The sequence below is a fragment of the Eleutherodactylus coqui genome, chromosome 2, assembly GCF_035609145.1.
Source record: "Eleutherodactylus coqui strain aEleCoq1 chromosome 2, aEleCoq1.hap1, whole genome shotgun sequence".
NCBI lineage: Eukaryota > Metazoa > Chordata > Amphibia > Anura > Eleutherodactylidae > Eleutherodactylus > Eleutherodactylus coqui.
Genome location: NC_089838.1, coordinates 204,467,431 through 204,493,110, shown reverse-complemented (window position 1 = coordinate 204,493,110; position 25,680 = coordinate 204,467,431). Strand labels below are relative to the sequence as shown.

Genomic DNA, 25,680 nt, shown 5'->3' with positions numbered 1-25,680 from the left:
ATTGGTATATTCAAACGTGGCAGAATTTTCTTAAAGAACTTAGTACTCTCCCAAATCCGATAAGCCTTGTGACTAGAGTCTCAAGACAACAAATAGGTGAACATTTTTAGTTTTAAGATCTAGCCCAGATTTTCACGTTAGTACAGTATGTCCCACCATGGACAATGGTCTCATTGAGCGCTGGATGGTTAAGATATGTAGTATGAGGGCTTATTCAGACAATTGTATATCGGCTGCGTATTCACGCCCGGCCGATATACAGTGTCCCTCTACAGGGTGAGGAGGCTGGAAGAGTCGGGAGCAGTGCTCTGAGCTCCCGCCCCCCTCTCTGCCTCCTCTCCGCCCCTCTGCACTATTTACAATGTGAGGGGCGGAGCTAAGCCCATCAACTGGGCCATTTTGATTAGACTGTTAGGAAGTGTTGGGACCAATGGATGCAGGAGGGCACGCACACAAGACGACCGGGCTCAGGACATCCTCAACAGACCACCAATAGAGAGGATTGTCTGACAAGCAGAGCAGCTCCAACTGTTTCATTGTCCACCATCTAGAGACAGGTAGCGCCATCATTACTTGCCTCCATGTCTGTCAGAACCATTTTTTCAGATGCTTGGCTGAAGGACATATGGTCTCTCAGTACCCATTTAAGTGTACTGCCTTTAACACCCATCCACTGTCACCTCCGTTTTAAGTGGTGTCATGAGTGGAACCCATTGGTCTTCAGTGACGAATCCAGCTTTAGTTTGGGCACTGACGATGGCTGTATTCATGTCTGGAGGCAAGGGGTGAACAACTCAATCCTGCCTTTGCTGTAAAGCGGTATCTCCACCCCCATCCCACTCCTGCTGTGATGGTCTGGTGCGCCATCACATACGACAGTTGGTCACCCCTAGTAGTGGTACAAGAGACAATGACAGTTTAGCAATATGTTCATGGCGGCTTCCAAGAGGCATTTTCTTTTCCAGCGGGATAATGCTTGGCCACACACAGCAAGGGTATCACAGGAATGCCTCCACAACATTGTCACACTCCCATGGCTGCCGGGTCGCCAGATTTATAGCCAATAGAACATGTATGAAACCATCTGGGATATCTACTTCAACAGACTGTCAGTTTGCATGATCTAGAGGCTCACTTAAAGCAAATGTGGACCAGTATGCGGCAGGATACCATACATAATCTGTATGCCTCCTTGCCCTCTCGTATTATATCTTGTATCCAAGCTAGAGGCGACCCAAGAGGGTGCTAGAGGCGACCCAAGAGGGTACTAGAGCCTCCATGCCTCACCGTATCACATCTTGCATGCAAGCAATTTTTCCAAACTCCGACTAGTTCACATATGACTTACCGTATATACTCAAGTATAAGCCGAGTTTTTCAGCACAGGCGCTCAATCATTCACGGCCATTCAGTGGTTTATCGAACGCTGGCTGTGATTGGCTGGTGCTCGATCCAATCACAGCGCCTACTTGCACAGCGCTGACGGCAGTGGAATTCAAAGCCGAGCAGGGAGATAACAGCGGGGAGAATTCTCAAGCAGCTTGCCGCACCGCTGGGGAGACCATCGCGCCGGTGACACATGTGGGGGGGTTTTTTCACCTAGTATTTACTCGCGTATGGCTAGGCTTATACTCGAGTCAATATTTTTTACTAGATGTTTATGGTAAAACTTATTGACTCAGCTTATACTCGGTCGGCTAATACTCGAGTATACGGTGTGTTTGTTTTTTTTTCAATTGATAAATTTACTGTATTAAAATGGTAACACCCAGCTTTTTATCACCATTATGATAAAATAATCAAGTCACATCCCACATACTAGTTATCAATGTTTTTGATAACTAGAGGCTTAGATGAATAGAAGGCATTTCAAAACTTTCCTAAATTCTTTTGAAAGGAATTATGCAATAAATTCTGCATTGAATTAATTGGACCATATTTAGAATATACTTTTTACAAGCCAGTCGGTACCAACTTCACCAAAATGGAACTTCCTGACTCTACAGCCCTGATAGCAGCAGTCTTCACTAACCAACTCGGCGAAAACTGAAAATGAGAGATATAGCTTGCAGCGGTAAAACTGGTGAAAAATGCAGAATGCAAGTCATATAAAGTCAACACTACTGTGATTCCATGTGTGCACACCGAGTAGGCTCTTCTAAAAAGTCACCTGAACGTTAAAGTACTCTTTAGGGGGAATCTGTCAGAGAAGCTGGTGTGGCCTGCCTCCATGACTTCGAGCTCGATTCCTCAATCAAACTTCAAATAAAGCGTGTTCTGAAATGCCGCAGCGTTTCAGAATAAACATTCATGGGGGAACGCTGCATATCTATCCATAGTTCATGTTGCCCATGGTTTCGGCAGCATGAACCTGGTGATAGGTCGCCTTTAAACTAGTTCTGTATAGAGAAGTAAATGCATCACTAGTATGCATATGGGAGGTAGTACATTGTCTCTGTAGTGGCCTAGTATCACGGTCACTATAAGGAAAACTTTGGGCTGCACTTTGGATTGTTTTTATGTCTATATCTGTTATTATGTTTCTTCTCAATGTACCAAACCGTACTAACCCTTTCTCCTGTAATCACAGTGGCAGCATGGAACCAGCTTTTCATCGTGGGGATCTGCTCTTTTTGACCAACCGTGTTGATGATCCTATCAGAGTCGGTGAAATTGTGGTTTTCCGAATAGAAGGGAGAGAAATACCCATTGTGCATCGTGTTCTGAAAATTCATGAAAAGTGAGTTATAACCACTAAACCTGTGCTATAATATTTAAAAGGCCTGTTTCCATCTCATGAAGTATTGACATCACTCTAGGGGACACTGTAACTTTATCATCATGTAGTTTTACATCCCTTTCTGAGTTTTTGTTGCCCAGTGACACTCCCAACCACCCAACTATGCAAGGAACTGCAGCTGCGGTACCCTGGCATGGCCTGGAACCAAAGTTCAAGAGATCGATACACAACTTACCTAACTCACATGGAAGTAATCTTAAGAGAGCTGCATACATGTTTGCCCACTTTTCTAGTCCTCCTTTAACTGAATGCAGTGGCTGGTGAGTCCGGTCACTGGACCTTTAATTCTGGACATAGCTGTAGGTTTTCTGCATTGGCATATGCATTTATCACACATTTACAGCATATTCTGTGGATATGCCATAAAAATATAAAATGCGTATACTCCTTTATAATGTGTTGCTATGATCAAGCTTTACCCACATAACACTAGAAAACCAACCGAAGTGATCTGAGTGTTTGAATCCTACAAAATCCTCTTTGTCGAAAGTAGTCTACACATCAAAACAGCTAATCGGAGATGATAAATACTTTGATATTTTTTCTTTTAAAGGGAAAATGGAGATATCAAATTTTTAACAAAGGGGGACAATAATGCCGTGGATGATCGAGGACTGTACAAGCAGGGCCAGAATTGGCTGGAAAAGAAGGACGTTGTTGGAAGGGCAAGAGGGTAAGTGTTCACAGCTGTCTCAGTCGCCCAAATGCTGCTATTACTCAAAGTACCTCTTCATCAGAGCAGCCCTGTCTAATTTTAGCTGGTTGGTAAAACTCACATTTAAACCATGTACTACTTCAATATTTTAGGTATAAAAGTGAAAAAGTTTGGTACTGTGTAGCCAGTAGAGCAAAATGTGATTGTTTCCAGCAAGAGAAACCACGTAATCTTGTAGATATAATACCTTTTAATGGCTAACAAAAATACATGATGATGCAGCAAGCTTCCGAACCAGCGCAGGGTTGTTCTTCCGGCTTAACTGAAATAGATCCAAGGAGGCATGCATATTTATACACACATACTTATGACAAGACACAGACATTGGTGTGATTAATTTGCACTAAAAAAATTCTGCAACAGAAATGCAAACATTTTGAAATAGTCACTGATAAGTGAGTGAAGGTTTTATGGTCCCTGAATTCGTGTTTGATTGGGGGGGGAGGGGGGGGGGGTTGATTAACATCTGAGCAAATGTAAAGTAAAAGTTTTCAGCAAAACAAATATTTTACAGAATTCCACATTTTTAAATCGATTTTGAAGTTTTGATAATTTTACCAGTTTTGAAAAGAATAGTGATAGCATATAGTCTATCCTCCTACAGATCTATAAAATGGTCCTAAGTGCAGTACTTAAAGGATATGTCTGCCTATGGTTCAACCTTGCAAACAGTCTTGTGTCTGTAGCTCCTATGACCAACTTGTGTCTTTATCGTAAACTGCAGGAACGGACTAACACAGGGATTTTGTTTGTGGTCATACTTTCGTCCATCTGTCCCTTACATCTCGCTAACATCCATTACCTGCATTAGGAAGAATTGGGGGGTATTTTAAAGTGACCGTCTCCCCTGCCGATCTTCACCCTTCCCCACTAGCTCCAGGATTTCCCTCTTTCTCTCTTCTGTTCCCCCTTCTCAACGTTTTGCAGGGTTCTATTCCAACCTAGTCCGTGTGTTCAACGGGTACAGGTCTGTTAGACCCGTTCCAGATTTAAAGAACCTAAATTAGTATGTAGAGGCCCGGCGTTTTCACATTACTCTGGACACCTTGTCTAGATTTGGGTGGATCATCAATCACTCCAAGTCCATATTCTCTCCTTTGCAACATCTGAATTTTCTGGGTCTTTCCTTCGACGCGGCTCAAGCCCATGTACTGATACAACCTGGGAGACTGCTTCGCAGATACGCTCTTTGCTCTCCTCTGGGGCGTCCCACGGTCTTCAAGCTTTGTCTCACAATGAAACAGATTGTCAAGAGCACCAATTGGCTCTCCTGACACATCTGAAAAAATATATTACTTAGCTCTCACATGAACGGATTTGAATTGCGAATTCCACGATCGTCATCTGCGTCTATGACATGCGGTAATACGTGGTCAATCGCATGCGTTGACTTTCACCGTTTCGCGCAAACTTGTGAGTAGGAATTGCTGATTCTGCACACTGTTAAAAAATAAATGTAAAAAAATCACAGCATGCCCTATTTTACCGTGGATTCCGCACGTATGGGCTCCATTGATCTCCATGGATTCCGTTCAATCTGCAGTGCATACGCGTTTACATTGCATACAGATGCGGATTCGTACACATGTTGCTAGGAGACCAGATAAGAAATGGTATAAAGAAAGCAGGAATTTGTGGGCAGAGCATGCAGGAAAGCGTCTCGGGAGCAACACCCCATCCAGACTGCTGTCTGCAACCGCCGCTTGATCTTCTGGGATCTTCCTCCCAAATAAGGGTGTTTTGTTTTTTAAAGTGGTGTATACTACTTTCAAAATAAGTAGTATGAACCAGCTATGCCAGGAGAGCAGCATCGGAGCATCTCACCACGACCACACAAGAGAATGTCGCCTGAGCAATAGAAGGGCATTTCCAGGGAGTTGGAGAACTTTCTCATGTTACTGCCTGCTTGTGATCATTATTCCAAGTGGACGATGGGCTGTCAATCCACACAGAAAACCGCGATTCGCTTCCATATGCAGGATTTCCACTGCGAATAATCCTACCTGTTCGCGTGAGCCCTGCCATAGGGCTAATGCCCACGGACGGATTTCTGCTGCGGTGTTATCCCGCAGCTATTAGGTTCTAGTGAAACTAACAGCTCATTGTTCATGCTGCGAAATTCTACCGCGGAATTCTGCAGCGTGAAAGAAACCGCAGCATACTTTAATTACCGCGGCAAACCGCGCGGCCGGATTGCATTGTAGTCAGTGAAAGCCATCCGTCATGCTATACTTCCTCGTGCTTACGCGTCACCGCTGGCTGCGTCATTACTGACTGCCAGCACGTCATGCGCTGTACTGCGCATCCTCGCCAGATGGGACTCGAGCGGTGGATCCAGAGAGGCGAGTATGGGGTCTTTGGGGAAGGGGCGCCGTGACGGACTCTGCCACAATATTCCGCTGGTGGAGTCTGTCACAGCCGTGGGCATGAGGCCTTATACTTTTTCATCTGCACCATGCTCCCTTCTTGCGCTTCAGTATTTTTTAACCTTTTTGTTTTCTACTGTTTTAAAAGTCTGCACTTAGCTACTTTTGTTGAGAATGTGATTGATCTGTCTGAAGCTGACATCCTAATAACTAGTTGTAGGATAAATTGATGAACTGCTCATGATTGCAAAGCTATCTAACTGCAGAGTAAACATTGGCTGAGGGTCACCTAATGATATGCCTTCACCTTGTTGTTTCACTGCATAAAACTGATCTCTTTTGATGTGCTGGCAAGGAGATTCGTATATAATGCAGTCAACGTACACACGGTTTTAATTTGACATTATTCCAGAGCATCTTGCGAATATATATATATAGATGTTGGCTTACGTAGTAGATGTCTGCATTCTGCCAGCGTTGCCTTTTCATACAAGGTTCATCCAGCTATTTTGCATGCTGCATAGTGATGTCTTTAACATTTCAGAATATCTTCATCGACCTCTTCAAAAGAGATGTCAGTCGATAGTGAGTCAATGATGCAAACAAATATAAATTGAGATGCACACACAGCCTTGTGTTTTAGCCTGTTAAGTGGGAGAATAGTGTTATGTCAATCCAGTTGATGTGCTACCTCTTAACCCCCCAATGTTAACCCAGCAATCTGTTACGTGGAAATCCGTCAGCGTGCCGGAGACGCACGCTGTATATATTCAACGCAGACAGAAAATTATTAGCACTTCTGCAATGATACATCCATAGGTCACTGTCACTGACTCACATCATTAACACGCCATGAATAATTCTCACATCAACACCAGAGCGTTTCCTACTTGCATCATCTGCTGAGGCAAACATTTGAATACAAAGCACTGGCTGATCCCCTGGGTCCGCAGGCAGCTCAGGATGTATTGTCACATATTAGTATTCTTCTGCCATGCTGCCTCAGCCTTGCTAGCTATTATTCATTACTACTTCATTCTTCAAGAAGCATCTATCTAGCATGAGGTTTGCATCCCATTTGAATTTAACCCTTAATGTCACTTTTTTAACTTGAAATACAAAATTAAAAAAAATATTGGTGAGTTACACAAAAATGTATGTACAACTTATGAGCAGGAAGTCAAAATAGGCTGTATTTCTAAATACACTGCACTGGCGAAATATGTGGACACTGATTGGTGGTTTCTGCCATTTTATCGGCATTCATAGTAGCATAGTATGTTAGGCTGAAAGAAGACAATGTCCATCTAATTTAACCTGTTTCCATCCCCCTCTTGCTGATCCAGAGTAATCCACAAAAAAAACAATGAGGCAGAAGCCAATTTAGCCCATTTTGGGGGAGAAAAAAATTCCTTCCCGACTCCATGATGGCAGTTAGGAAATGTTGATCCAGGGATTATTCTATCTGACTCTAAGGCCCGGATCAACAACTCCGCTGGTTATTTAATCTTTATATGGTGTAATGTTGTAGCGCTCTAAAAAGACATCTAGTCCCCTCTTAAAGTCTATCGATTTTGCCATCACCACTTCCTCAGAAAGAGATTTCCACAGTCTCACTGCTCTTACAGTAAAGAACCCCCTTCTGTGTTGGTGATGAAACCTTCAGGTGCTGTAATCATGCGATCTCAAAGTAGACAAACGGCAAGGAAGTGGGATCTGCATCATGGCATACAAACTTTCCAATGGATTGATATGAGCAAAGAGGTAGGAAATAACCGTGTGTTACTCTAGGATATGCTGTGCAGCGCCTACAAAATTTTTCACTGTGCAGCACCATGGTCCAGCGGTCGTACATCTACTACTACACAGTCCCATTCACTTTGTTCTTATGAGCGGTAGGGGTCCTGCTGGTTGGTGTCTTGTGGTGAGTTCCATGGCAAGATTAAATATGTTCACATACAGAGGCCAAGTATTTAATAAAGTTTACTTAGTGATAAAAAGTGTATATACTTGTACATACATGATCTCAAAAGGAATATAGATATAAAAACACCCAAGCTATGAAGAAAGATCTCTCCAAAAGAGGCACATAAAATCAAAGGATACATACAGCATATACAGATGGTATATCAGCAAGATGTGGAAAAGCAAAACAATATCATTTAGTTTATCACTAGATCCACTGAAACTGGACGATAATAGTTCAGTGTAAATGCTGCCAGCCACTGTGAACGACTAATAATTTGTTTGCTTATCACTCATCTTTCAGTTTAGGAAAGCATAAAATCGAATGACAATCGGCCTGTGGAAGCCGTGTGACTGCCTGTCTACTGTGGATGGGGGTGGGTGGCTGGAAGAGTTCTCTGGCCGTTCCACCTCCATTGACTGAATGACTCTGTGAAAGCACAGAATCATTGAGACAACTATCAGAAGCAAACAACTATCCACTGTAAGAGGATGCTAGGGCAGTCTAAAATCAATTAATCCTTTAGCTAAATACTAAACAGCTGACTGCTATACATTTACAGCATGGGGATGGCATGTCTTAGCAATATAGACAGAATATCACCATCTTTCCAATAAAGCACTTATTGGAAAAATGCAAGTAAAAAAACCCAAAATCCACAGAAATTTGGTATTGACGTGTTTGTAGCAAATGGTATTCTAAAGTTATTTATACCGTATGGCGAAGGCCTTTTTAAAAGGGGAAAAAAAATTATCCTGCCTCACAAAAAAATGAAATGGCGACCAAAAAGTCATATGCATCTCAAAATGGAACAAATGTAACGCTACTTTCACACGGCCGAGAAACTCGCGTGAGATTTATGCATTGCGAGACGCACAAATCTCACGCGGATATGAATCCCATTTAATAGAAAAACAATCGTGGCATGTTCTATTTCTTCACGTTCCTCAGAACGCATCGCCCATTGGAACTTTTAATGCAATAATTGGTTCTCGCATGGTGTGTGATGTGCACGCGACTGCAATGGTAAACTCTTCCAATTCTCTATCACGTGTGAAACTTGCGCGAGAGGATTCGATTTTCCCAGATGTGATGCAAGGTGTTTTTGACTGAAAATTGCCTTGCATTCGCGAGTAAAACACACATTCATGATAAGTATGGGCAGAGTTTCTCGTGCTGATATCACGCCCTCCTGTGTGTAGGTAGCCTAAAAGTCAATCAAAAATAATCCTCTATGAAAAATACCTTATTGTCCAATAGTAGTAAAATCTAAAAAATAATATATATAGTAAATTTCGTATCGCCAGAATCATAATAACCTAAAGAGGAAGCATAACCTATTTATACTGCACTGTCAATGGCATGCAAGGAAAAAAAAAACAGTTGCACTCAATTTTTATTTTTTTTTACACCTCAGCTCCCAAAATACGCAGTGAAAAGACCCGCAAAAATATTGTGTGTGTGTGTGTGTGTGTATAATAAGTATATGAATAAAATATTTATTCTTTTAGCATTGCCACAAGCACATTGACCTGCAGAATAAGAGGAGCATATCACTTATACCGCACGGTGTATGGATTCCAAAAAAAAAGATTTTAAAACTGACAGCTGCAGCAGGGAATTCCTTCATTCAGGGGTTTTACCTTGTTTTCATTGCGGCCAGCGGCTCATCACTGAACACTGTGACAGCAGTAGCATGGTGTTCAGTGACAAGAGGACTTCCCACAGGGATGACGGAATCCCCTGCCTCTGCTGTCACAGCAGAGACAGGAGATTGCGATCTTCTCCCATTGCTTTCAATGGGGACGGCGTTGCTACCTTCCCATTGAAAGCAATGGAGTGAAGGGAACCCCTGCAGTGATCCGAGGCTGTTTTCACATGAAAATGCCTCACGTCCAGGGGTTCCACATGCATTGCAAGGGCGATTATCATTCTCGCCAATGTGCAGGATCCCTTAGGCTAGGGTCACGCAGGGCGGATTTGTTGCGGTTTTGCTGCGGTTTTTCCGTTGCGGTTTTGACACAGAAGAACTGCTTCTGCAGCAAAACCGCTTCAAAGGTTAAGTTGGGCTTGCGGATTTTGCTGCGGATTTTCATGCGGAAAAATCCGCAAGCGTTTTTTTCTGCAGCACTTTTTTACTTTTGTCGCGTATTTGGTGCAGTTTTGGCTGCGTCCATAGAGGTCTATGGACAAAAAAGCGCTGCGGAAACGACCAAAGAATGAACATGCTGCATCTTTTAAAACCGCAACGCAGTTGCATTTCCGCACTGCGGCTGTGCGGAAAAAATCCGTCCTGTGAGAACAGCTTTTTGGCAAATCTCATTTGTGCTGCATTGCACTGCAAACGCAGCGGTTTTGCCGCAGTGCGGATATGCAACGGCAATACGCGGCAAAACCGCAGCAAATCCGCCCTGTGTGACCCCAGCCTAAGAGTTTGTAAATGCTGCTTGGAAAACTTTGAGGGGTGCACTTCTTTAAAAGTGGATGATTAAAGCTGCCTGTCCACGGGCGTTTTTGGATTGCGTTCCCCAGTGCACGCTTTCAGCGCAGCCCCCCTGTCCGCGAGTGGAGAATCACAGCAATTCTCCGCTCGCGGCTGGAAAATCACAGCATGCTGCGAATTGCCGCGATTCTCCGCAGTGAGCCTATCTCTCAGCTAGGCTGACCGCAAAGATCCGTCAGCTGGCTCCCGCTACCGGGCGGCGGAGATACCGCAACGCCCGTGGACAGACAGCCTTATGGTGGTTTCTAATGTGTAAGCCTCTCAATGTCACTTCAAAACTGAATTGGTCTCTTAAAAATAGATTATGGATATTTTAATCAAAATGAGAAAGTTTGCTGCTATAATTGCACGCTTTCTGATGTCCAAAGTAATATTTTGCACGTGTAAGCTCTGCATTATGGTGAGGGGAAAAAACTCTAGCATTCCAAAGTTATTGCCACTTAAAGTGACACAACAGATTTGAAAATAATTTCTTTTCAGTTTTCCTTCTACAGATTGTAACCGAATATCCCTCTTCCCTTTATGTTACACTCACATTGTTGTTGGCACTGCTTTATACCAACAACTTCCGTAGATTGGGCCATAATGTGCGCATGTGAAGTAGTTTGTTTTTGTAATTTTTTTTCTTGTTAGTCCAGCAGTTTTATGTAACGATGATTATTGCTTTTTCAGATTTGTACCGTATATTGGAATTGTCACAATCCTCATGAACGACTATCCCAAGTTTAAGGTGAGTTGTGTTGATTCCTTAAAATGCTGCAGAAGATAAGTCTTTATCACATAATTTGCTGATTAATATTAGGGGGAACTTTTTTGTTTTAGTGGTATTTATTTATTTTTATTTTTTTAAATGAATTATTAGAGCAGATCTGTCATTAAAGAGTATCTGTCATCATCTTTTGAAGCCCTCTAAGAACAGCATAACCTACCGGTAGTAACAAGGACACTGCTTGTAGTGATATGTCTGCTGTATGTAGCTGTGCAATAGTTTGGGAGAAACTAGCAGCGAATGTATAGTGGACAATAGGAAGTCGTCCTCAATATTTATGAGCTGTAGGCTGTCCCTGCCTAACCTACCTTCTAGCCATGGATTGACAGCTGTCTGCTTATTAATGTTCATAGAGAGACTACTATCAATCAGCGGTTGGTAAGCGAGGCTCATGAATATCAAGGACTAGTTCTCTGTGTGGCTGCTGCTACTAAAATGCAAGTTTTCCCCAAACCACTGCACATATACACACAGCAGACATATCGCTGTAATCAGCGAGCCTGTGCTGTTGTCAGAGAGGATTGTGAAAGATTCATCATGTCCTAATTGTGAAGGTGTATTTATATCTCAGACATTTATGGCATATCCACAGCATATATCATAAATGCCTGATGTGTATCTTCCTCTGGAGCGAGGGGCCACTTACCCTGTCCTGCTGACCAGTGTGTTCAGGCTGCAATAGGTGGCCGGGTTTACAGAAATGGCCAAGCACCTTGTGTTATGCTTTTTACGTAACTCATTCACTTCTTTTGGAGTTAAAAGGCGTTTCCCATTACTTAAAATTGCCTCACAAAAACTCTGGTTGCTGCTGACGAAGACATGCCACTGCTGACACCAAACACTAGCTACTGTCGAAACATTGCCTGTTTTTTACATTATGGAGCAATAAAGGATGATTTGTTTTAAATTCACCATCTGATGCTGCTACTATTTTTGCTGTTCTGGATACCATACGGGGACTGGAGGTCCATGGTCCCTTTGGTAGCTTTGCATTAAAGAAATATCTCTGCACTAAAGAGCATACTCTGGAGTGCTGCGGGTTATCTATCTTGGAAATACGTAAATATGGCGACTAGGCAGGAAACAAGTGTGGGGATGTTGTAGACCAGTGTTCCCCAACTCCAGTCCTCAGGGACCGCCAACAGATCATGCTTTCAGGATTTCCTCAGTGTTGCACAGGTGATGTAATTATCATCAGTGTCTCAGACATTGCCACAGGTGGTGTTTACTATAGGAGATCCTGAAAACATGACCTGTTGGTGGTCCCTAAGGACTGGAGTTGGGGACCCCTGTTGTAGACAACCTTGCTGTGTGCAGCCGAGCATTATCCTGCTGGAAAAGGCCTCTTGGAAGTCTTACTGGGCAACACATGTTGACTGTCTTATAGGATGGCCTCCAAGACCATCATACGAGCAGTGGGTCAGTGTGCCACTCCACAGCAAAGGCAGGATTGAGGTGCTCATCCCTAGGTCTTCAGACACAAACATGGCAGTCGTCATGCCCAGACTAAACCTGGATTTGTCAGTGAAGATAACCAGGTCCCACTCCATAGCAGTCCAGTTGCATCGTTCAGGCCACTACTGTAAACGGAGGCAATAGTGGATGTCAAAAGCAGTATGCACAATGACTGCCGTGCGACCAAATATCCTTCAGCCAAACACCTGGTTATGGTTCAAAAAGACAAAGGGGTGTAACCATGGTGCTACCTGTGTCTGAATGGCGGGCAACAATACAGTTGGAACTGCTCATGCTTGTCGGCTAATCAGACGATCCTCTCTACTGGTGATCTGTCAGGGGCGTCATAAGCCCGGGTCCCAACACCTCCTAACAGTCTGGTCAGAACAGCCCAGGTGGTGGACAATTCATTGATACAACTATTCAACTTATCACATTCCAATAATGCGCCCCTCTCGGACTCTGTTAACTGGGTGGAATCTCTTCGATTGCGTCGTAGAGTCATCTAGGGGTCAACAAGCTCTACACCAGCTGAAAAAGAGATCCACTATCATACAAGTAGATTCTGAGAGCCTTTTTTATAGGCCACAGGTGGAACCACTTTTAGGGTCTCAGGTGACAAGACTGGTCATCTAATCACACCGCAACTCTAATTATTTACATACCGTGTTTCCCCAAAAATGAGACGGGGTCTTATATTAATTTTTGCTCTAAAATACTTCTTTTTTACATGTATATCTGTCTGGACACCATTTAAAAAACATACTAGGCCTTATTTTCAGGGTAGGTCTTATTTTCAAGGAAACAGGGTATCTGCCTAAGATGTAACTGCATGCTGAATTTTGCAGCAAAATTACAACTCCTAGGTGCGTGATTCTTTCGTGTTTTTTTCTGTGTGTGTTTGGAATTGGATTTTTGGTGTGCTTTTTTGTTTTGTTTTTTTCTCCTAATGTATTATTTAGAATTTTCTAAATTAAAATGTATTTTCTAAGGCCTCATGTCCACGGGGAAAATCAGGCCCGCTACGGATTCTACATGTAGAATCTGCAGCGGGTCCCTCCTGCCCCGCGGACATGAGCGCTTAAAATAGGAATTTTAAAGAATTAACTCACCCGCAGCGGGCCAGGAAGGTCTTCTCTTCCTCACAGCCGGATCTTCTTTTTCGGGTGAACTGGTCACGCCGGCGGCACGCGCCGGGCACATCCGCCGAGCCGAAGCAAGAAAGATCCGGCCACGAGGAAGAGAAGACCTTCCCGGTTAATTCTTTTAAATTCCTATTTTAGGTCTCCCGCGGATCCGGACGGCTTCCATAGGCTTCAATAGAAGCCCGCGGGAGACCCGCACGAAAATGGAGCATGGTCCAGATTTTTTCATGCTCCATTTTTTTAAAAATCCCTTTTATTGACCATCCGCGGGTATTTATCTACCCGCGGGTGGTCAGTGCATCCCAATGGGGTGCGGATCCGCGGGCAGGAGAAGAGTTAAAATCCGCTGCGGGGGGGGCGGAGCCTGGCCGGAGATGTAGACAGTCGCATCTCAGAGGAGCTCCCGCAAGATCCGACAATCCCATCCTGAAAACGGGACCCAGAGATGGCGAAAAGCCGTTAACAAGCAGCGGAGGCACAGCAGTAAGCTCCGGAGGTGTAACGGACACCAGCAGTGAAAATGGTGCGCGGCAAGGAGCGAGGAAAGGCAGAAGAAGCCGGTGGCCGGCAGAAGCAAGATGGCGCCGGCGGGAGGGAGACGAGAACGATCATACCGCGGCTCAGCATAAATAGTGCAGACACAGCACGCAAGCTGGCAAGGTATGCCAGGGAGGAGGGGGGCAGAAAAGAGGACTACATAAGCCCTAAACAGCGGAGGGGAGACACAGGGGAACAGGGGAGCCCACAGAGAAGCACACAAATGGCGGGAACAGGAGGGGAGGAAGAAGCCACAGGCACAGTGCATACAGAAAGAGAGAGAAATAAGGAAAAGACAGACAAAAGCAAGCGCACTAACAGACCCTGACAAGCACAGCAAGGGCAAAGACAAACAAAGCAGCGCATACACTGTACAAGGCTCTGTTGGCAACAGGCAAGAAGCCATAAGTCATGCAGACAGCCCCAACCACGAAAACAATGGCGCAAATAGTACCAATACAGCCGATTATGGCGCGAGAGACAACATAAATAGTGCAAGCAACCCAGACAATTGCACGCACAGCGCAAACTACGTAAACACACCAGAAAGAGGTACATGGGATGCCCTCCAAAGTACTGAAGATGCTGCCGAAAAAGACCAAAGACAAGAAGACGAAAGATGTGCCAGAGAACCTACGCTGAAAAAAATCTTCAGCGCAATTACTAAAGGCAACACATCGCTGAACAATCTTAACATGCAGATGGGGGCGATGCAAAGTAATGTAAACCTGTTACGGCAAGACATGAGGAAAATATCGGAGCGTCTGACAGAAACCGAGCAATGTATAAGCGACGTAGAAGACGCAATACAGCCGATGCAACTGGATGTGGAAAAAAACTTGCATGACATACAATATCTACAGAACAAAGTAGACGACCTAGAAAATAGGTCAAGAAGGAATAATGTGCGGATTGTAGGCCTCCCAGAAAAGGCGGAAGGAAGAAACCCAGCAGAATTTTTTGAAACATGGCTACCCGAACTGTTCGGAAGAAACACTCTAACTGCGATGTTTGCAGTCGAAAGAGCCCACCGCGTACCGACACGACCCCTCCCCCCGGGGCCTCCCGCCAGGCCAATACTCCTCAAAATACTGCACTACAGAGACCAAGACATCATACTCCAAAAGGCCCGCGAAAAGGGTAAAATTCAATATAATGGCGCGAAAGTCTCCTTTTATCCAGATTTCTCTACGGAAATACAAAAGAAGCGAGCAACATTTGTAGAAATAAAAAGACGACTGCGAAACCTACAAGTGCCCTATGGGATGTTGTACCCGGCTAAACTGAGAGTGGCGGCGCTGGGTACGACACAATTCTTTGAAAACCCAAAAGATGCAAGTGTCTGGATAGATCAAAATGAAGAACAGATCCGGAGGGGAAGATCGCCGCGCAAGTCACCATGAAGAGGCTACACGCAAAGAAACGTTCATACAAAGGGAACCGAAAATTTCTGAAAGGAGCTCCTGGGACGACAGGATGCATTGCGAAGGAGAATGGAGGACTGGTTCCCCGATCCGATGAGACAACGGATCAGTGAGTTATATGTTGGGGGTGTTTGTTGTTTGGTCTCTCTCTCTCGTATATTTGGGAAATATTAGATAAGATACAGTTAGAAGGGATAAGGTTATGTGATAGAAAAACGGTTCAGGGTGGGATAAGGGGAAGAAATGTTAATGTAATTGTACAAATGAAAAGTGTATTACAAATAACAAAAATGTGCACAGTAGAGGTGGATAAATGTATGTATTGGTGGATGTGGGGGGCCAAACCAAAATGTTGCCGGAGAGGCCCATTGCTGAGAACGAACAGTAGTACACATACATATATACGGAGCGACACGGGTGAGACGCAAATACAGAGATGGGGACCCTCCCAGTGCGACTCACTCACAAAAACAAAAAGGGGTGGTAACGCCCAGAAAATAGCAACCCTGCGGAAAATAAAAAACAAGGAAAATGAGTAGTAAGGTCAGGGTCGTCTCGTGGTATGAGCGACCAGACAAAACAATCAGTAATACTGCAAGTCATCAAGGAACAAGGCCCGGCTATTATATGTATGCAGGAGACACATTTATCAAAAGAAAATACGGACACGCTCAAAATAGGGGGAATGGGACAGAGCTTCCACTCCACACACACGAGGTATTCCAGGGGGGTCAGCATAGTGGTACACAGAAATATACCGTTTAAATGCCTCTCACGTAAAATTGATCCAGAAGGCCGCTTTATATGCCTACACTGCAGAATCTACAACTACACATGCATTATAGCCTCAGTATATATCCCGCCACCATATAATAACACGATAATGCGGCAAGTAATAGGATTCATAGCAGACAAACCGGACATCCCAGTCCTTATCATAGGCGACTTTAATTCTGTCATTAACCCTACACAGGACAGACTACGGGCAGGAAACGTAAACGAGGAAAGGGACCTGACATCACTTGGTAAACTAATAAATGAAATATCATTGATAGATATATGGAGAACACAGCACCCCACACATAAACAATATTCCTGCTACTCATCCACACACCAATGTTTATCTAGAATAGACCTAGCAGTGGGGAATATTCAGATATATAGAGATATAACCTTGATAGAATACCTACCAAGAGTTGTATCTGACCATTCCATCCTACGTCTGGACATACAGCACCGTAACACTGATAGTAATTCCCAAAAGAGATGGAATCTGAATCCGCACTGGCTAAACATATTAAACAAGAAAATAGTGAAAACAACATTAGAGGAATACTTTGTTCTAAATAAGGATACCACAAGTATGACGGTCTGCTGGGAGGCCATGAAGGCATATATGAGGGGGGTATACATACAACATCACACAGGCAAAAAAGGGACATAGAGAAAGAGGACAAAAAATACGAGAAAAACTAAAAGAAACGGAAAAACTACATAAAAGAGAAAACTATAACAACACTCAACCTATGGAAACAAGCCCAAGAGGCCCTTAATAAATACGTACTAGATACGGCAGCCACTAAAAATGGGTTCCGGAAACAGACCTATTATGAGGAGGGAGAAAGAACGGGACATATGCTGGCAGTTATAGCCCGAGCACAAACTAGCCCCACGTACATCATCGAACTAAAAGGCACACAAGGCGAGATTGTCAGGGATGCAACATCCATAAGAGAGATCGCGCGGGAATTTTATTCCTCTCTGTACTCCTCGAGATTGGAAAAAACGCTAGAACAAATCGAGGAATACTTAGCGGATATAAGAACACATAAATTGACGGAGGAACAGAGAGAGTTCCTAGATGCACCAATAGACTTGGAGGAGATGCAAGAGGCGGTAAAAGATATGCAAAACAACAAGGCCCCAGGGGAGGACGGTTTCCCAATAGAATTTTACAAACAACATGCAGATACTCTACTACCACAACTTCTAGAGACATGGGCGGTGGCGGAAAAGGAAGGGGAATTACCACAAACAATGCGAAAAGGAAAAATAATAATTCTGTTAAAACCAGAAAAGGACCCCCTGTCGATGGACTCGTATAGGCCAATATCGTTATTAAACGCGGACGTCAAAATTATAGCAAAAGTTCTAGCCAATCGGTTATCAAAAGTGGCATCTACCCTGGTGCATCCAGACCAGAGTGGGTTTATACCAGCAAGGTCAACGGCAACAAATATCCGTAGGGTATTTCTAAACCTACAAATACCCGTAGATAACACCGGAGATAGAATCATATGCTCATTAGACGCGGCCAAGGCGTTCGATAGCGTTGAGTGGCAATACCTGTGGAAGGTACTAGAAAAAATGGGATGTGGCCCAATATTTGTGAGACGGGTAAAACTCCTATATGCTAGAGTGGAGGCGGATGTGTCCAGCAACGGGGGGTCCTCAGAAGCATGCCCACTATCGCCACTCCTGTTCGCACTAGCAATAGAGCCCCTAGCATGCAAAATTCGATCACATCAGGAAATAGTGGGATTTCGAAGAGGAAATATGGAGGAGAAAATCGCTTTGTATGCGGATGACATGTTACTATTTTTAGGGGACGGGGAAAAATCTTTGGAAACCATGATGCAAGTAATAAAAGAATTCGGAGCCTTCTCAGGACTCACCATCAATTGGACCAAATCCGAAATACTGCCAATAGACACCCCAGGAACGCAAATCGCCAATAGAGAAATAACCCTGAAATGCACCCCAACAATTAAATACCTGGGAGTTAAAATTACGAAAAAGGTTAGTGAATACGGGAAAATAAACCTGGAACCACTTATGGAAAAATGGAAACAAAAACTTCACATATGGCGGAAATTACCCATGACAATTATAGGAAGAGTGAATCTTATGAAAATGATATGGATGCCCCAATTGCTATATCTAATACACAACTCCCCACACTGGATAACACAAAAATTCTTCCACAAGGCCAAGGGACTGTTTAGAGAGCTCATATGGGGAGGGAAGGCACCCAGGATAAAATTAGAACTCCTATACAGCTCAAAAGAAAAGGGAGGACTAGCCTTGCCCAACCCGTTCTCATACTTTGTGGCCTCCCAGCTGCAGCATCTCAGGGGATGGGAGACAGAAGAAACACAAGACGCCAGTTTCAGAATCCTTAAAAATCTTTTTAACGGGTCACATTTGTTCAAAACCCTGGAACGTGGAGCGTTTAAAATAAACGATCAAAGTGCCCCCACGCTATTACTGACACATAAAATATGGTGGAAGACCAGAAACATGCTTGATATAAAAAGCTGCACACAGCATACCCCCATATGGAATAACCCGCACCTGCCAGAAATCAACAAGCTAAAAGGTTTCCAAGGGTGGAAAGACAAGGGAGTTAGGAGAATGGTCCAGATACTGGAGGGGGGAGAACTAAAAACCCTTGAGCAGTTAAGACAAAACTACAACATTCCCAATAGTGACTTTTACAAATATCTGCAGCTTAGACACGCTATACAAGCGGAAAAAAACTCGGCGGAAATAACAATGACAACAAATATAGTAGCGGACATAATAGGGAATGCCACCACCACAGCGGGAAAAATATCTGTACAGGACACAGTTAACGCACGAAACCCGTTATCAACAAAAGCAAAATGGGAAGCAGACATAGGGCCCATTGAGGAGTCGCACTGGGAGGAAATCCTACAAATGACACCCAAGCTATCTCTGAGCGAGTCACACAGAGTCTCACAAATATTCCTAATACACAGAGTGTACCGCACCCCGGCCTTCTTACACAACATAGAAATAAGAACCTCTCCGATATGTGTAAGGTGCAAAACCCACACGGCGGACCTAATCCACATGCTATGGCGATGTCCGAAATTGCATAGATATTGGATGGGAATAAGAAATGCAATAAACGCGGCATTTGGCATACGTATAGACTTTACACCATACGTGTGCATTCCGGGATACATACAGGACCTAGCGTTGGATGACCATGAAAAACTGGCGGTAGCCAGACTATTGTACATAGCCAGAAAAACAATAGCTCAGCGTTGATTAGACGAAGAACCACCCACGCTGGGAGAATTCAAAAACAAGGTCAACCAAATTTTACCGTGGGAAAGGAGTATATACACTAAGCGTAAGACCAGCCAAAAATACCAGGATATATGGCTGAGATGGATACACGCCCAGAGTAGCAATGATGGACCAAATACATAAGGAGTGGGGTGGTGAGCCGTGTGGGGAGGCACCAGTAAACCGGGGTGCAGAATAATTTACAAACTCGCTATGCAATAAAATAAAGTGGAAAGGATTAATGGGATAGGATAAGATAGGAGGGATTGGAGAGAGAGAGACCAGACAATGGGCAAAAGGTATATGGCCGCCCCTTGTATGCAGCAAAAATGTCTAACCCTGAATCAACAAAAGAAAACAGCAAGAAGACAAGTAACATGAAGATTAAAGAAGCAAACAAACATTCTTTTCAAGAACTGTTATTATTGTTTATCACAAAAGACTGTGTTCATTCAGAGACAGTTTATCCAAAGGACCAAACGTTGAGAGAGAGACCTCAGGGGGGGTGGGGGTGGGAGGGGTGTGAGGGGGAGGGGGAGGGAAGGAGGGGACAGCAAAGGCATGTAAAAAATGTTTTAAAATATGCAAAAGGTGGAAAAAGTTTAATAAAAAAATACTTTAATTAAAAGAAAAAAAATCCGCTGCGGATTTTAATTCTTCTTTTGCCCGTGGACATGAGGCCTAAGGCTGTACACATACAGAGCTGTGCACACAGTGGGCATATTGTGGCACATGGAGTCTCTGCTGCTCCATACCACCAAGCCACAGGGGCTTTTATGGCCATTTTTATGGTTCATGTATTGCAGGGTTACACTCCTTTTATAAAAGCATAGCGCTTCTAGGAGAGAATGCGGCGCTCCGGATAGTGATAAACATAACCACAAATGCAATGAAAATTTTGATCTTGGACTAAGTTCACTTGTGCGGTCAATCATTCTGTTTTCCTGCTTCATCATGCGAACAGAAAAGTGAGATGACAACTGGGAACAGATCTGAACATAGGCTTAGTACATAAATATTACTAACCTGTAATGTTGAGAGCTAGGGAAGGGGGGGGGGGGGTTAGCTGACCAAATGTGGGCTCTAAATTTTTGACTTGGAAGGTACCCAAATGAGTTTGAGACCTGTAGCGGTGTCATTTTACACGGATTGTAATTGTGACTTCTTTCTTTCAGTATGCGGTCTTGTTCCTGCTGGGACTGTTTGTACTTGTCCATCGAGAATAACACAATTGACGTCTGGGGGATAATCTACTGTTACAGCTGTAACATATCCAATCCAAGCAAGAGTTATTAAAGGACAGACCTCATCTAGCAGTGTAAAGTTTTACATTTGAAACCAGTGTTTCTTTTTCTACATGCGTCTATGTGCTCACTCTTTGTTCAATCAGGGATGGAGTGGAGTATTTAAATATGGGCCCAATTTCTATCACGGGTTCTCTACCTCCGTGACCTCTTACGGGCCAATCATGAGATTTGCTGCATTGTTTACTTTTTAACTTTTTTTTAAATATATTTAAATTTCAAACCAAAGTCCTTTTTTGTTTGAATCGTGAAGTTTCTCAACATTTTATTCGGAAGTGCCTAAGAAGTAGTGTATGTGCAGTAATCTGACATTAGCCCTGAATAGTCTGATCTGAATGTCATTGTATTCATGGAATAATACAGCTAAATTACATTTTGCTGACGGTAAGACTGCACTCTAATTTTGCTTATTGTCTTACTGTCAGGAAAATAGGACAAATTCTGAGTGTCTTTTTTTTTTTTCCTGCCAGGATCAAAGAACTTTGTAGAATTCATATTCTTGATGTAATGTTTCAGTCTGTAAAATCTGTTCTACAATTGGTCAGGTTTTTCTGCTACTGAGTTTCATTATGATGAAATACAATTGTCAAAAAATAGTATAAAAAAAGTTTGAGCCGAGTTCAGTGTAGTATGAAAATTCCTTCCCGTAGATTTTGCAATGCTTAATCGTAGCTAAAAGGGTTATCCAGCTTTTAAAAAATTGGTGGACTATTCTCAGGATAGGCTTTCAATATCTGATCAGTGAGAACCTGCCATGTAGGACACCTGCCCATTGAATGGGCCACAGCGTCTCTGCAAGAGCTGCAGCCTCTTCAGTGCTTATATGTGAGTACAATCCTATTCACACTCGGAATACTGTACTATTTGCTGCCGCTGTACTGAAGACAGCATTGTCCCAATGAAGTCAATGGGACAATGCTGCAATACTCCGAACGGCCACTATGAGTACTACAGTGTTCTGAATACGAACAGGATCGTACTTGGATATTGACATGGAAGAAGCTGCAGTGCTTGCACAAGTGCTGTGCCCCTTCAATCAGCCGATCAGTGGGGATTTCCAGGTGGTGGACCCTCGCCAATAAGATGTAGATGGCCTATCCTGAGGATAAAATATATTGTGCACCTGTGGTGTTTGCGGTTTTTTGCAAAGAAGGGGAATGCATCACGGTTGATCATGGGTTGTGGCTGATGTTGCAGCTCAGTTAAGTGAATAGAGACAAGCAGCTGTACCAGACACAACCCATGGACAAAAGTAGTACTGTTTTTGGAGGGAAAAAAACTTTTTTTTTTTGGTCTTTTTTCTAGTTTACTGCATCCTCTTTTTATTAAAATATACTTAAAGGGATTGTCCGTTCTCTACTGCTTTTTACAGTTTTTATTTATTTCGTTACAGAATAGGCAATCATACAATTTTCTAGTATCAGGTATTTAAAATTCTGCTCACATCCCTTTCCTTATACCAGTGCTGTGGCCCCTATCTGCACAGTAGAATGGTATAGCCCATGGACAGGTCTGTCCATAGTAATGGCTGTCAGTCATGTGACCCACTGATCAGGTATCTAATGGATGAATAGTAGATTACTGAGGAGCAGAACTCGCACAGTATTACTAGCTGCAGTGTCGTCATGTCCGTCAGTCTGTTGACTATACCACTCTACTTCACAGACAGGGACCTCTGCACTGGTATAAGAGAGGGATGTGAGCAGAATTTCAAAAATACATTATATTAGAAAATTGTATGATTTCTTATTCTGTAACTAAATAAATAAAAACTGTTAAAAAGAGTGGACAATCCTTCTTAATATAAGTGCACATTCAGAGCACTGGCAATTCAGCAGTGGGTTAACGATTGTGCAGTATAATCTGCACTACAGTACATATTACTTTACGGAGAAGCTGACCTCTTTGTTCTGTAGTATTAATGGATAGGAAACATCGGTTCCAATTTCTTTCTTTTTAGTCACTGATTTCTGTACCTTTTTGTGACTGCTTTTGATATTTTACATAAAATGTGTATTTTAGTGCCGTTTGTGCATTGTGTAAAGTTTCTGAAATTGCCACCTACCATTGCCATATGCTACTTGTGTTAGAGAGGAACGCTGACCACAATTCTACTGCTGTTCAGTTCTGTGGTGTTTGTCTCAGTTAGCCATATGAATATGCAAACATCTTCAGACACTGAAACCTGGAGACAAGTTAAAGTGTAAGATCAGGAATTGCATGTAATGTTCTGCTGGTGAAATTCTTGTGATTTGTTTGCTTTTGTTGAAACCTTTTTATGGGCATATTAAAAACGTTGGTAGCGCACAGACTGTATAAAGCTTTAGAGCGAGGCAACACTTAAATGGTCGTATATTCAGAATCTATTATGCTAGTGAAAGCAGTACATTCCAATAACTACTTTCTATATATCCTCATTTTAACCTAAAAATATACAGAGAAGACCTATATACTGAAAACATTGCACTGTAAGTATACCCTAAATCACAAGTAAGGCTCCGTTCAGATTTCCCATCTTCTGTTGGAGAACAGAAAAATGAAAATAAAACAGTCTGATAAAAGCCATTGACTATATAGGTCTGTCCAGTTTCCATTTTGAAAGAATAGGGCGGCATAACTGCGTTATTTTTCTGGCATTTTAGATGGAACCCATGATAAACTGTCCAACGGAAGTCTGAGCAGAACCTAATTACTGAATATCACCCATATTTCTTCTTGCTAGGTGCATAATGAGTATATTTACATCCATAGTTGTTTAATCAACTGCATACATTCATTTAATTGCATTTCTTTATAAAGATGTGTATTCAAAGGGTCAGTATCTCATGAAGTGGAATTGTGTGCATCCAAATATCTACTTCCATGCATTTGTAGGTTAAAAAAAAGACGTTGGGGTGCAGTCCGCAGTATTGCTTTTGTCTGCGTATGGGATGAGCTGGGAAAAGCCTTTGTAAATCCTTCTGCTGCTTTCCAGATCTGTCAGGTACATGATTTCGTTTTTCTTCATGATCTTCAGTTATGAATCCATTTGTTCTGTCTGAGTATTAATAACTTTATCTTTATTTTCAGTGACAACTTTCCAACATACAGAGAAATGTAAATGTATGACTTTAATAAAGAGCTTTCCTTTGTAAATGGAAATAGTTTTTTTTATTGCCAGCCCTCTAGATTTGTCATCTGCAACTACTTTATAGGACTGACTGTTCAATGTAACACGCATCCACGGAAACATGTAGTGTGCGTCAGGGATTTCCTTCTGTTCTGTTTTTGGAGTGGAGGAACGCAAGTACAACAGAAATAAAGGTTTCCTATTTTTTTACCACAGATTTTTATTATTTTTTTTATTATTTATATATTTTTTTTAATGGGTTTTCAAAAACCCAAAGCAAAGGGGATGCTTTCAGTTTGTTTCTGTTAGGTTTCTAGATTTTTAATGAAATAATTGGAAGTGTAGCAAGCAAAGCATCCCGTTTGTGCTTTCCATTCCTTGAAGACCCATTAAAATCAGTGGGAAAAACACAGAAACCTTTTATTTCCTATTTTTAATTTCTTTTCTCTGCTCAAAAATGGAACAAAGAATCCCAAAGCCCTAACACATAAAGAAATGAGCCCTTATATGCAGGGGCCACAGCCTATGTCTTTTTTAGGCGTTACAAAATTCTAATTCTCAGTATGCCTTGAAAGCTGAACCACAACTTGGAGACATTTAAGATGTAAAAACAGATCAAACCAGATGGAGCAAAATGCCTGGTAACTTTTGTGATTTACAAAATGAGCATGAGCAGTGGAAACAGCAGCCAACAAGAATTGTAGCACACAGGTCAAACAGAAGGCCCACTGGAATAATCTGGTCCGCCAGCAGAATTCTCCTCGCCCCACCTGCACTCTCAATGCAGCAGCTGCAGCAGGGTTTGCGACCGCTCACCTCTGCCTAGGTGTGAGGTCAGTGGTCACACACTCTGCAACGGCTGCCACTGTTGGATCGGAGTTGTGGAAAATACGCTGCATATTTGCGTGATCAAAAAAAAAAACCGCTTAGAGACACGTTTTCGGGCTGCTTCGGCGTGTTGTGTGCAAATACATTCTGTTTTTATGCACTCAAACAAAGATCTAAGACAGACTTATCGAAATGGTTTTGCAATACGCAGGTTTCCTGCATATTTACTGTGTATTTGCACTGCCTCAATCCCATCAATGGCCTAGTGCATAATGCACACCAAAATACGTCATGCCACATATTTCTTCACGCGATTGCACATCGTGTGAAAAAAATATGCTCATGTGAACGAATCCATTGAAATCAATGAGTCCTATTCACTACGTATTATGTTTGAAAAAATTGTGTGCTTAATTCGCTGCGCAAATACACTCATGTGGATAAACCGTTAATATACAATTGCAATCGGCCCTTTGAAGGCAACCATCAGGCTCATGTAACCCTCAGTGAAAATGAGTTTGACAGGGGTGATCTAAAGGGATCAGGACAATGTAATAAATCGCCTAGCCAAGTTTTGTGTTTTTCTTGGATTTTTTTTTCTTTACTTTTTTAAAGTTCATCACTGTTCTTCAAAGCAGGAAAGAATATTTAAATGTAATAA

General features: G+C 42.8%; 1 protein-coding gene across 1 annotated transcript in view; it reads left to right on the top strand.

Moving 5' to 3' along the window:
* The window catches only part of SEC11A (SEC11 homolog A, signal peptidase complex subunit), a 38,217-nt gene extending 14,000 nt beyond the window's left edge, over positions 1 to 24,217 (top strand). The window contains exons 3-6 of the mRNA XM_066592273.1: positions 2,591 to 2,740; positions 3,354 to 3,473; positions 11,023 to 11,080; positions 20,954 to 24,217. Of these exons, the coding sequence (XP_066448370.1) occupies positions 2,591 to 2,740; positions 3,354 to 3,473; positions 11,023 to 11,080; positions 20,954 to 21,004 (379 nt within the window). The 3' untranslated portion in view covers positions 21,005 to 24,217. The remainder of the gene's footprint in view (positions 1 to 2,590; positions 2,741 to 3,353; positions 3,474 to 11,022; positions 11,081 to 20,953) is intronic.
* Positions 24,218 to 25,680: the final 1,463 nt, after the last annotated feature.